Raw genomic sequence first — 12,858 nt, 5'->3', positions numbered from 1 at the left:
TAAGCATGAATTAAAACAATATCTTTAATATATTAAAACAATTGAAGAGCATTTACAGATATGTTCATACTGAGCTTAAACATGTGGAGAAGAACCCTATTGGGGTTATTTTGGTCTCTGTGACTGTAACATACTGAATCCACCATGATTCTGATTTCTATCAGCCTCAGCCTCTTAGTCAAACTTTATTTGAGTCTCTGTTTAGAAACTATAAATACATCTGAACATAGAAAACAATAAAAACCATAAACCAACATCATAGAGGAAAAAAAAAAAGGAAAATAACAATAAAACTGACATTAAGACAAAGCTTCAGACAGGAAGAGATGTTTCTGTGTTGTGGGTGTAGTCGTGGGGCTGAGTGGGCTCAGTGGGCCTTCACCAGGCTCCCCAGGGTCTTCATTGTGGCGTTTAGTGTCAGCTGTGGCACGTCTCTGGCAACCCGCTGCATAGGAATTATGTTGGGTCCTTCCAGGGAGTCCAGGAGCCCTGAAACCACAAGAGGGGGTCAGACACAGGAAGTCTCACTCTGACTGATCTTCATTTTCTCTAAGGTAAGTCTTCTGGTCTCTGTGCTAAATTTGGAGTCTCAGCTATACTAGGCTGGGTTGGTTTATTCTACATTTTGTGGATTGGTAGATACTTCAGATACACAGATTTATGTGTAGAAATATTAAAGGCTTTTTTCATGATATGTCACCTTTAAAAAAAGAGTGGAACAGCATCAGCCAGTGATGTGCTCCTATAGAGTTCAAAAAGTAAGCTATGAGTTTCTGTTAATGGCCGTGGTGTTGGTTGGTTTCCTCTGGAGAGAGAGTCAGTTTGATCAGAACTGATGTCTGGCTGTATATTTAATCTCCTGTTAGTTATTGAAGTCTAGTTTTTGATAAACACACTGGATTTGGCCTATGCTGTAAACCAGTGATTTTCAAACATTTTTGCCCAAGGCACACCTAAGACCAACCAAATTCTCAAGGCACACCATGATTCTATCCATGCAAAATGACCTCTTCAACATGTTGTCTTTAGCTGATGTTTATCTGCAGTAATAATGCATGGTTGTTCAAATTCACCATGCTCACCTAGATATTCCCCGCTACACCATTTAGGAACAAACAAGTTATGCAAATAAATACCGATTTTTTTCTGCATACATTTCAGCCTTATTTGCAGCTGTTATTTAAAATAATCTGAATTCAAAACTTTTTGCACGTGTATTTGACATTTTTAACTCAAATCATCCAAAATACGTACTTATGGAAGAAAAGAACAGTCAGAAAAAACAGAAATCCAGCAGAATAAATTGAGTTTTCTAAGAGGCTGTCAATTTTTTTTATATTATGTGATATTGCAAGTTTTAAATCGATAAAATAGTTTAAAAAATGATCAAAAACCCATATTGAATTATCTTAAGTTTTTGTATTATTGTAGTAATCTAGTATGGTTATACAAATTCCTACGGCACACCAAGACGCTCCCCAAGGCACACCAGTGTGCTCTGCCACACCGTTTGAGAAGATCAGAACATCTTCATGTCTTCATTTTCCTCCAGCAGGAACTCTCCACTCATCATGCTAACTTTGGCTTCTCTACTACATCCCAAAACAAAGGGGAATGCTTTAAAAACAGGTGTTCTGCTAGTTTCTTTGATTCTACTTTTGTGCCGTTAAGATATGATTCATTTCTATGCCACCAATTTGTTTTCACATTTTACTGCTACAATATTGGATTAATTTGAATAGGAAATTCTTTCTGTGGTTTATTTTTTGTCACCAAGTTCCTTTTTCTGGCCTGAAACTCTGCTAATGCAAGACATCAACACTCCATATTTGCCCCAGGTAAATGTCAAGTTGCCAAGTTCACTCAGCACCTCGAAAGTAATATTAGCGCTTGTGTGGTTTGCAGCAAATGCAAAACTTTCTGCATGTGTTATTTGACACTTTTAAGCCCGATCATTCAAAATACGTACTTATGGAAGAAAAGAGCAGTCAGAAAAAACAGAAATCCAGTAGAAACAAAAAGAGTTTTCTAAGCGGCTGTCAATTTTTTGATATTATGTGATATTGGGAATTTTAAATTGATGCAATAGTTTCAAAAGTTATCAAAAACCCATGTTGAACTATCTTTAGTCTTTGCATTATTGTAGTAATCAAGCATGTTTCCACAAAATGGTTCCTACCGTACACCAAGACAGGCCTCAAGGCACACCAACAGTGTTAATTTTGGCAGCTATTTTGAATTTTAGTTTTCAGTTTCAGTCTTTAAAATAAATGTATTTTAGTTTTAGTCACATTTTAGTTTTTTCTATCCTTTTAAGTTTTAGTCTAGTTTTAGTCCATAAAAAGTCCTCATATTTTAGCCTTTACTTTTAGTCCAAGCATTTATTTTCTTGCCTAAATCTGGTACCAAATCATGGTAGTGTGTTTTCTGCAGCCTGCTAAACCTGGGGTCCCTGCTTTCTACAGCTGAGAGGCAGAATAGCTACAGCTGCATTGTTTTTGACAGATTTACCCACAGTGGAGAAATATCACTGATTTTAAATGTCCGACGAAAACTACATTACATTTTAGTCTAGTTTTAGTCATCTTGACGAAAATTAAACTTAGTCCATTTTAGTCATCACAGATCTATTTTGTTAGTCTTAGTCTAGTTTTGTCATGGAAAAAAAGGCCGTCGACGAACATTTTTAGTCATGGTTTTAGTTGACAAAATCAGCACTGACTGCACCCTATTGTGCTTTGCCACACTGTCTGAGAACCACTGCTGTAAAGAAACACGCCATCGCTGCACGTCTCCTCCACTTGTCCCTGCTCTATGTGACAGATTTCGTTCTCCTCTTCTCCCCCATATGTGACTCAGGGGGTCTGAATTTTTTTCCTTATGTCAAATTAAACCTACATCATGTACTGCAAGTGATCTCTTCTCTGCTGCTCTCCTTAAAGAAAGCTGACTGGTACTCCAGTTATCCTGCAATAAACTGGATCACAGCACAGGTCTGCAGGAGGATTTTCAGACACACAGACGAAAAAGATGTACAAGAGCATCACAGGTACAGTTGCACCGATGGAGCATTTCACTCTGACCACCTCCACTGCTTATTAGCTTTTAAGAATTCAGAAGCCTTCAAAACAAAACCTGAACCCCAGCCTGGAGGTTTGTTTACTGAACAGTACACCAAGACTCCTGTTTCATGGATGAATTTCACATATCGAGAAATGAAGAGTTTAAAAGCAGCAATGCCACAGGGACTTAACACTGCTGCATGAATCCAAAATATCTGGAGTGAATCTGGTCATGTAGCGGGATGGCATCGCCTCCTTTAAACATCTTTTCTCCATCAATGTGTGAAACTCATCCATGGAATGTTAATAGAGTTTTACTTAGTAGAAACTCTAGGGCTGTCAGAGATTTAAACTTTTAATAGCGATTAATCACATCCTATCTAGTATTTGTATTTGAAACAGTTTTTGGAGTTTTCTACCGTCTTACTCTAAGGCTAACTGACTTCCTGTTTGGTTACAGACCTGCTTCCATGGGTAGATTCAGGATCATAACATGGATTTAGCCAGGAAAAGGAACTTGTTATGGGTTGAAAAGGAAATAAGTGAACAGTCAAAGATAAACGTTTGATAAAAAAGGTACAGATGACCTTTGGCTCGTCCTCTGAGCTGTCTGTGAGTTTTTAAAGTGAAATGAGATGTTAAGGAGCAGTGGTGGACTTATTTCACATGACTGTAGATGCAGGGAAACACTGCAGTGGAGTAACCAAAGTCTGCTGAAAGGGACAATAAAGAATGAGATTAATCGTGATTAAAAAATTAGGGCACTACTTGCAGACCTTCATAAATCTAAATTATTGCAATTAATCTTGACAGCCTTAGTAAGAACACATTATCAAGAGCCATTTCATAAAAACAGAAAGTAAGCAATGGAGGTAGGCGGAGCTGAATGCTTTCAGGGGGGTCAAACTGTTTTACCCTGACCAGGGTATGACACGATCGGGACAGTGTGGACATGGATACTGGTCAGAACAACCGACAATATAAACCATCCCTATCATTTAGTATGACATTTCTTTCCATGTGGACTGGATTTGATCAGAATCTTCTGACATTTTTACCTGAATGAATTTTATTCTGATTAGGCTTCTAATAGTTTGTTTCCATGGTAACACACTTTCTTTGTTTGCTTTTTGTGAGTCATGAGTCTGACAGATGTTATCTCTTTAGATGGTCTTTCATGCACCACACAACAAAGCATCGATGTAAACTTGTAGTTTCATAAATCACTCTTACATCCCATGAATGTGGTTTTGAAAGGCTCTTAACAATGGGGGTGTATAATATGAGCATGAACACTGAGTGTCTGGAGGAGGATGAAGAGGCCGTTCTTATATAACATAGGTTCTCAAAGTGTGGCCCATGAGCCACTGGCGGCCCGCAATTGTTAAGACAGGAAGCAAGGCACACTGAGTCTGACTGTTTGTTCTAAATAAGTTTTTACATATATTCTGAAATGGACTGCAAACAGGACTGTTATATCCCAAATTTGACCATAGAGGGCAGAAAACCCCAGGGATTTTGTGTGCATTACAATGTTTCTCAAGGTTTTCTCAAGTTTTGCCAGGTTTAGCCTCATTTATTAATTAAAATGTGTTTATTGCACATGACTGGATGCAGACCAATAAATGTAAACTGTAGAGATGCAACCTGGTCATTAAAATGATTACAAATGGGGGTTTTTTTCTGATTTTTTTTCCATTTTTTTTCCCTTCGGCGGCCCTCAGTCCAATGTTGGGTTCCTAAATTTGCCCTCAGCGATCAAAACTTCAAGAACCCCCGTTATATAATGTCTAGACCTGAACCCCAGCATTATCAGGTGAGCTGTTTATGGTTAGATGATCTCAGTAAATAAAGCCTCATAATGTGATGTTCTAGTTTCTAACCTTCTACGATCTTGTGGTAGGCGAAGTGAAGATAGAGCAGGAAGAGCATGTGGAGGACGGACAGAGTCCCGCAGAGGAGGAGACGAGGAGTCTGACCCACCGTTCGAGAGAGCAGAGCAGCAACCTGATGGAAACAAGGCAGAGAAACCAGGTGAGCTCACAGATAAAGGGTTAAAGAAGGAATTATGGGGGATGCAGTTCTCACCATGCGCAGAGTGGACAGTCCTCCAATCAGTAGCCAGAGGATGTAGAACAGGAAGTGGAAGTGGATGTTGTAGGTGATGAGCAGAACGATGCAGTGACCAAACAGACCATAACCCTAAAGACAGGAGAGAGAAAGTGAAGTCACAAAAAGCCTCTTTATCCAACAATTCAGAGAATAATTATCCTTGAAATTAAACAGGGAAAAAACTCCAATAACCATACTAATACAATTATAATCATAATAATAACATTATGAAGAAGAAGACAATGAAAAGTCAACATAAAACCATCAAACATCTCTGAACCACTCGCTGAGCTTCATGCTGTTGACACTCAAAATGCTCTGATCATGATCAGACAATCTCATCAAAAATCATCAAAAATATGTGGTTAGTGGATCAGAATTCATCGCTGCAGATCCAGTCACGCAATTTCATAACTGAACTATCAGCCAATGGGTAGTAACATTGGAAAGTAGACGGACTGGCCAATTTCCATGTCTGTTTTCAAATGGATCCATCTGGCAAAGCTCCAGGTATCATTTAAAGGTCATACATTTTACCCTTTGAAGACAAGTTTATATCAGTCTCAGAGGCCCCTAAAACATGCCTGTGAAGTTTGTTGCTGAAAAAACACTTCAGTGTTTGATTTCTGCATGTCTAAAAACCCCTCTGTATGTTACTGAGCTGTCTGACTCCACCCCTCTCAGGAAAAGGATGCTGCTGATAGGATGTGGCTCTCAGGGTGCAACTTTCTTCCAAGCAGGGAGGTCCAACTGAACCTGGGGACGTGGCTAACTCCCCACATGACTTCATGAGGAGAAAATCTGAGAATGGCTTGTTTCAGCACAAATTTTCTGAAAGGTTGAGAAGGAGGGGGGATTGTGGACAGACCAGGGGCACATATTTTTGTAAGAAAAGCCTGAAAAAATGTTTTTTGCATAATATGTGACCTTTAAGAAGAAAGAGGCAGCAGCTACAGGTGTGGTGTACTTTCACTGTAAGCTGGTAAAAAGTGATTACCAGTTTAGCATGAACTTGGATGCAGTTATAGTACAGTGGTAGTTTTTATTTCTTTATTTAACAAAGAGCATTGAATTGCACTGAAATCCTTCTTGGCAGAAATGATGGCTGCACCAATAGTTAGCAATGGTAGCAGCTTCTTTGTTGAGGACACTCCAGAGCTGTGCAGGCCTACAGGGTCATGTTTTTTAATTGCTCTGACTGACCTGTAAAGAATGAGGCAGTCGGAACATTCATCCATTCATCCTCCAAGATTTGTTTTCAAAAGTTCTGCCCTACCCAAACAGACCATGGGCAGCTGTGAGACACATCCCATGCAATAGATATGGGAAAAAATCTATCTGACTTGATAGGTTAATCTGCAGGAGATCCCACTACACTAGAGACTGAGCAACCACTAAACCTAAAACAGCTGTAAAACAAGATTATGATTGGTGTGGTTATCAGCTGATCACAGATGACCATCATCTGTATTGGCAGCAACTGATCAGCACATCTCTAGTCAGTGCTACTCTGTGTTTCATGTACAGGGTGTGTTGTGTGTACGGTTAACTGCTGACCAGTAAGGAGAGCATCTGCAGCATGGTGATCTGAGCGTTGACCAAGTATGCCAGGAAGTAGATGAAGGAGGACACGCCAAGCCAGTAACCAAAACATGTTCCTATAGCCGTTCCCATCAGGGTTCCCTCTCTCTGAAACACACAGACACATCATTTATTAGTAATGTGGTACAGAGCTGATGTTCACAGGTGTGTCAGCGTGTGTGTTCTTACAATGACAGTTCCTGATGTCTTCATGCCATGCAGCAGGATAGCAACCAGTGTGAAGACCAGCATCAGAGGACCGTACAGCTCACCTGCAATCTTCTACACAAAGGAAATAAAAACTATCAGAGGACTGAGCCTGGACCTCATCCTGAACCTGAAGCTCAAATACAAATTCAGGCTGCATGTCTCACTTTAGACCAGAATCAGAAACTGAACCTGGAAGATGATTCTCAACCAGAGGCTCTGTTTACATTTTCGTATTAAAATCGTGCCAGGTTGACTGCCCTTTCATTTGCCATCCACAGTTTGGATTTATAACACATTTCTAGTGATAACAGTCAATCAGAACTCACTTTCTGCACACACTTTATTGAATTATTTTCTTACACAGTCTAAAAATTGCAGGACACTCAGTGTAACAGGGACACTTGAAGAGAGTAACAGTTTACATTAGGACAAGTGATCAAATGAGGTTTCACCACATGTCCTTAATGTGGCAAAAGTGAAACTGTGTTTTAAAAATTAAGGAAAATTAACAATTTAACTCTTGCTCCACTGTAACTTTTGGTCATGCTGAGCAAAACAAGGTGAACTGATTTACTTTTGCATCACCAGTTTGGCCGTGCCAAGCTGTGCTGACAATGGTCCTGCTCTAACATTAGAATTATGAATCTTAAAGTTTAAAATATTATATGAGAAGTAAAATTATGAGTTGAAATGTTCAAAGTATGAAACTAAAAGTCAAAATCCTAAGTTTGAGTCCTACTTGTGAGATGCTAAATTGAAAATATAAAATTAAAACACAAATTCATTCCTTTTCCCACATTCCTGACTTATTATCTAATTATTTTTACTGCTTACTTTTTCAGATTTTGTGACTTAACAAGGATATCTTAAATCATTAAGGATAAGTTCACATTTTTGTACTTGAGGAAATCTGCAGACCACATACTGATAGGCCCGTTAGAACAGAAATATGAGATCATCTTGCAGGCCGGATTTAACTGTTCCACGGGCCGGATTTGGCCCCCAGGCCTTGAGTTTGACACCTGTGCTTTAGACGAATGAAAACTAAGCCAGAATGAAGACAGACCTTGCAGTGGAGCCAAAGCAGCACACATTTAAAACAATCAGTTTTTGCCAATTATTGGTTAAATTAAATACCAATACTGATAATCCTCCCTATGCAGTCTGAGCTATGAGCTATTAAAACTACTGACAGCATGGATAGCGGTTTGGTTACACTGAGGATTACTACTCGTTACCTAAATGCCCCAAACAAATGTTGATGCAAGTTGTAAACAGAGCCTGAGGCAGAGTACTGGAGCAATGTTTCACATTGATGTCCTAGAAAACCAAAACTTTCATTGTGAAAAGTCCCTCTTGAATAACCTTCAGACACAAATCCAATGATCCATCTGAGATCAGCTCTTAAATCTGTTTCATTCAGGATTCTTGAGGAGTCTCAAGAACATGGAGGACTGTACCTGGGGGAAGTTGATCATGCGGACTGGTATCATGGACTCGATCAGCCTGAAAGAAGACAAGTTAGCAGGAGTCAGTAATGAAAAACAGAAAACAGCTGACAGAGAAAGACGAGGTAAAAGGCCCTACCTGCTGCGGACCTGCACCGGCTCCACATCAAAGTACGGCCTGAGGATGTCGATGTTGGCGTACAGGTTGAAAGCTCTGGAGGCCTGACGCTTCCCGGCCTGCCACACCTGTACATATCACCCAGATTAAAACTGATCCACCATGACAAGAGTAACACCTCTGAACTCAGACCTTCACTCACCTCATCAGCCACCTGTCGGCCCAGCTGACCTTTTAACCCCTTCATACCCAGAAACTCTCCATCTTCAGGAGTGTCATCCTCAGTGGCAGCAGCCTCAGCCGCTACCTCTTCCTCCTCCTTCATTCTCTGATGCATCTCCCCCATATCTTCAAAGCTGGAGCCTGACGTGTCATCCATGTTCTCCATGTCGACAACAGCCGAGCTGCTGCCCTGAATAGACAGCAGCAGGAAGAAGCAGGCATGAGATTATAACATAAGTAAATGAATCTGTGTTGTCAGAATCCACAAGAGTATGGGAATAAATCATCTACTACACAAAGGAATAATGTAAACTGATACTAGTATGGAGGTAATCATCTACCAGTCTGGGTTCAAGAAGACACCCTTTCTGCCTCTCAGGGTAGGCTTAAAACTTCCCTGATAGTGAGGACTAGTTCAGGCTTGGACCAGCTCCTAGTTATACTACTATGGGCTTGGACTACAGGAGGACCTGGCACACTGGGTTCCTCTTACTCACTCTTTCTCTCTCTGCATTCATGTCATATTACTGCATGTCACTAATCAGTTCCTAAACTCCCTCATCTCACAGGAAACATCTGGATCACCTCTGATCGTGGACAGCCTTCTCCTTTGGAGCCACCTGACTCCAACTATTAAATCTATCATTACTAGCCTATTATCACTGTTATAAATGTTAAAGTTAATCTAAGAACTAGTTCAAGACATATAGGTGCTATGCTAATATTAGAATGATCAGTTTACTATCATTCATTGAAGTTTAGGCTAATACTAGACTTGTATTTGCTATATTTTTCATTGTTGCTGCTGTCTACCAATCTCTATCTCTTTCTGTGTCACCCTATATCCATTTACAGTCCTTGCATAATCTCAGCAGAAGGCTGGCTAACATGAGTCTGGTTCTGCCCCTGGTTTACTCCTGTTAAAAGGAAGCTTTTCTTCACCACTGTAACATTGATGTTGGGTGGGTCTTTGTAAATAGTATATCTAAGAGTATGGTCTAGATCTCTTCTTTGTGCAAAGTTTTGAGGATACATGGTATCTCTATTGCTAATAAATGAGGATACAGATGTACTTATACCATGGCACTTAAACTATATGAGCAATGCAGCATTTTTCATAGGGATGTACAATATCAAATTCATGTAATATGTCAATATTGCCAAACTACCACATCCTGTGTCTTTTGAGCAAACAGAGCAGGGGTGTCAAACTCAATCACAGCAGGGGCCGGATTCTGGATTCAGGACTAACCTGAGGGCCTAACCACCTATACGTAATGGGACAGTTGTGCATTTTGTTGATATTTAAGGCCAGTATATAATTCATGGATGTTGACACTGATGTGTGAAAAAATATAAGTTCTCTGCACATAACTAAATTGCAAATTGTGATTTGTGTGCTCCAGTTTCATCTTTGGTTTTGCCTGTGAGACAGAACCCATTGAAACACCTTCTTGTACATTACTGGTCCTTTTCTAAGAGCACTGACCTCCAAATGTGGAGGGCTGAAGAGCAAGAGAAAGCAGTGCATACCATTACCAAAATTGAGTTTGCTCTCTCTCCATTATTCTTATCACTAAAGCTGGTACGTTGAATGCCAGTATATGTGCAGGAAGTTTCATACCTGCACATACCATCATTTAACTCTTTAAGCTCATATCTACCTACAATGATATCATTACAATAACACTGTGCATCCTTAACTCCATATATTGTTTGATTTTAAGTGTCTGACTTTTGCATGTTGCTAGTCCTGCACAATTCAGAATTAAAGTGGGATTGTATTGGACAATACTGCGTTTACAATATAATACAGAAATGGTATCATAATGCAGAAATGGTATCATGAGTCTACGTGCTTGGTTATCAAGACAAATAAAGAGAATAATGATAGTTTTGAAGTATACATTTCTCAATTCAAACCATACGAATATCAAGTAGCATATAAACATAAAAATCCAAAGGTTTTGCAGCACTGCTTTCAGAATAACTTAAGATTTTCCAAAGACAAAAAGTGTTCCCTCTGGGGTGATAAATGCACTTCAGTAAGGAGCAAAAATGGCACCACTGTAAACCTAAAGGCCTTCCTACTGGCATTCTTTAACCTTTACAGTTCTGCTTAATATAAAAATAATTGCAGCCTTTCATGAGATAGTGACTGAGTTTAGTTTATTTATGCAGCAATAATTTACACCTTTGATTGGCCGGATCTGAGCATTTCTACGACACCAACGTCAGTGAAGGGCGAAGGTTTCTTACTTTATATCGACAGCTCATCTGATGTGTTTTACAGGTGTGTCAGTCAGCTGTGTGGAGACTTTCAGAGTGTGTGTTAACTTCCAGATTAGCATGGGCTGGTTAGCCTCGTAGTTAATGGGCAGGTTTGGTGGGTTAGCTTGGCTAGGCTGTTTTACAGGTCTACAGTCTGCTATTAGCTTAGCTGCAAAGTTATTTCAACTTTAAGCCTTTCATAGCTAAAGGTGTTTGTCAGAGTACTAGTTGGTCAGCTGGTTAGTTATTTGGTGTCGTTAGGTCAGGTGTTATCTTACCTGGATGAGGTTATCATCGAAGCTTCCCCACGGTTCCGTGTTCGTGTGTCTGTTACCGGAGCCTGAAGACATTCCTCCGCTGTGGCAGTTCTCCTGCTGATAAACCGAGAAAGTGTCGAGTCGTTGTCGTTTTTAGTGTTGACTCAGAACACTAGCTGGGTTTGAGCCCCACAAATACAAATAGTTAAAGATTGTTTTGGTTCCTGATCTCTACATCACAGACGGTGGACTGGCAGCTCTGTCTCCGCCTCCACGCAGACGGAAGGGACGTGTTGACGTCATCTTCCTCTGGTTTGATTAGCAGTCAGCACAATGTCTTGAAGATGTATTACTGCCACCTAGCGGACTGGAATAGTAAACAACCAAACATGAATAGTAAACAACCAAACATGAATAGTAAACAACCAAACATGAATAGTAAACAACCAAACATGAATATAAAGGGATGACACTCAACGTGTGGCTCTGGAGCCACATGTGGCTCTTTTGAGATTATTTGTGGCTCTTTTTTGTCTTAAATATTCGCCAAGAAAACCTTTAAAAAGGGAAACTTTTTGGCCCCTTTTCACCATTTGGCCCCTTTTCACCCATCAAAGCTACCTTGCCATTAAATACCCCTTGTTCATATTTTTACCCATTTTGCCTTTTTTTTGCCACTTTTATACCATTTTAGCCCTTTGTCACACCCTTTAATTTGCCAGTTTCTCCCATTTAGGCTACCTTTTTGCCATTAATTACCCCTTTTTTCCTATTGTTTGCCTATTTTTGCTACTTTTTTGGCATTTTTATACCATTTTACCCTTTTTCACCATGTTTTGCCCAATTAAGCCACCTTTTGCCATTGAATACTACTTGTTTCCTTTTTTTTTTTGCCCATTTTTGCCTCTCTTTACTGCTTTTTGCCTATTTTGGTCACTTCAAAATCATTTTTTGCCACGTTTTTGCCCCTTTTGGACCATTTTTGCCACCTGTTATTAATTTTTTTGGTCACTTCTCAAGCATTTTTGTTTCTTTCTGACCCTTTTTCTGATTTTTCTGTCCATTTTTGCTGCTTTTTGATCACTTTTTCTACCTTTAACCTGTTCTTATTGCAAGCTGCCTTTTGCCATTGAATGCCACTTTTTCCCCCATTTTTGCCACTCTTACTGCTTTTGCCCATTTAGGTCATTTTTCACTACTTTTTGCTACGTTTTTAAGCGTTTTGACCATTCTTGTCTTCTTGGAACAATGAAGAGGAAATCCTCTGTGTGATGACGTATTGTTTGAGCCTAAAAATGTGTTTGAATTATGTGTTTAAATGTGCAGGTCCATGGCACAAATGGAAAATTAAGATTTTTCAGGTTTTTAATTGTTGTGACAAGTCTAGAAAAGGGGTTGCCACACCCTGGTGCTACTGTGATAACAATGTTAAAGAAATATTGTAAAGATGTGCAAGCATAGCATGATATTAGGCTGATTCATCAGGATTATTCTAACAAGCAAGTCCCCAGGATAAGATGATACTGAGGGTCCAGTTGGAAGTTTTCAGGCACTTATAATCCATGGATCATGGATTC

At 39.7% G+C, this 12,858-nt stretch overlaps 1 protein-coding gene across 1 annotated transcript; it reads right to left on the bottom strand.

Moving 5' to 3' along the window:
- Positions 1 to 11,572, bottom strand: yipf3 (Yip1 domain family, member 3). The gene is made up of 9 exons (XM_041789709.1): positions 11,303 to 11,572; positions 8,734 to 8,943; positions 8,553 to 8,659; positions 8,426 to 8,471; positions 6,945 to 7,037; positions 6,732 to 6,863; positions 5,151 to 5,264; positions 4,946 to 5,069; positions 1 to 489 (listed from the first exon to the last, which is right to left on the bottom strand). The coding sequence occupies exons 1-9, from the start codon at positions 11,372 to 11,374 to the stop codon at positions 368 to 370; spliced, it is 1,020 nt and encodes a 339-aa protein (XP_041645643.1). The 5' UTR covers positions 11,375 to 11,572; the 3' UTR covers positions 1 to 367.
- Positions 11,573 to 12,858: the final 1,286 nt, after the last annotated feature.

The sequence above is a fragment of the Cheilinus undulatus genome, linkage group 6, assembly GCF_018320785.1.
Source record: "Cheilinus undulatus linkage group 6, ASM1832078v1, whole genome shotgun sequence".
NCBI lineage: Eukaryota > Metazoa > Chordata > Actinopteri > Labriformes > Labridae > Cheilinus > Cheilinus undulatus.
Note: the sequence above shows the minus strand (reverse complement) of the source record. Positions and strands in the feature narration are given on the sequence as shown.

Bases quoted from the DNA above. Each gene is read 5' to 3' on its own strand.
- yipf3 (XM_041789709.1), bottom strand. From the start codon at position 11,374: ATGTCTTCAGGCTCCGGTAACAGACACACGAACACGGAACCGTGGGGA. The intron at 5,265-6,731 runs GTCAGCAGTTAA...TCCTGTCTTTAG, and splicing joins TGCAGATGCTCTCCTTACTG to GGTTATGGTCTGTTTGGTCA. The intron at 5,070-5,150 runs GTGAGAACTGCA...TGTTTCCATCAG, and splicing joins GACTGTCCACTCTGCGCATG to GTTGCTGCTCTGCTCTCTCG.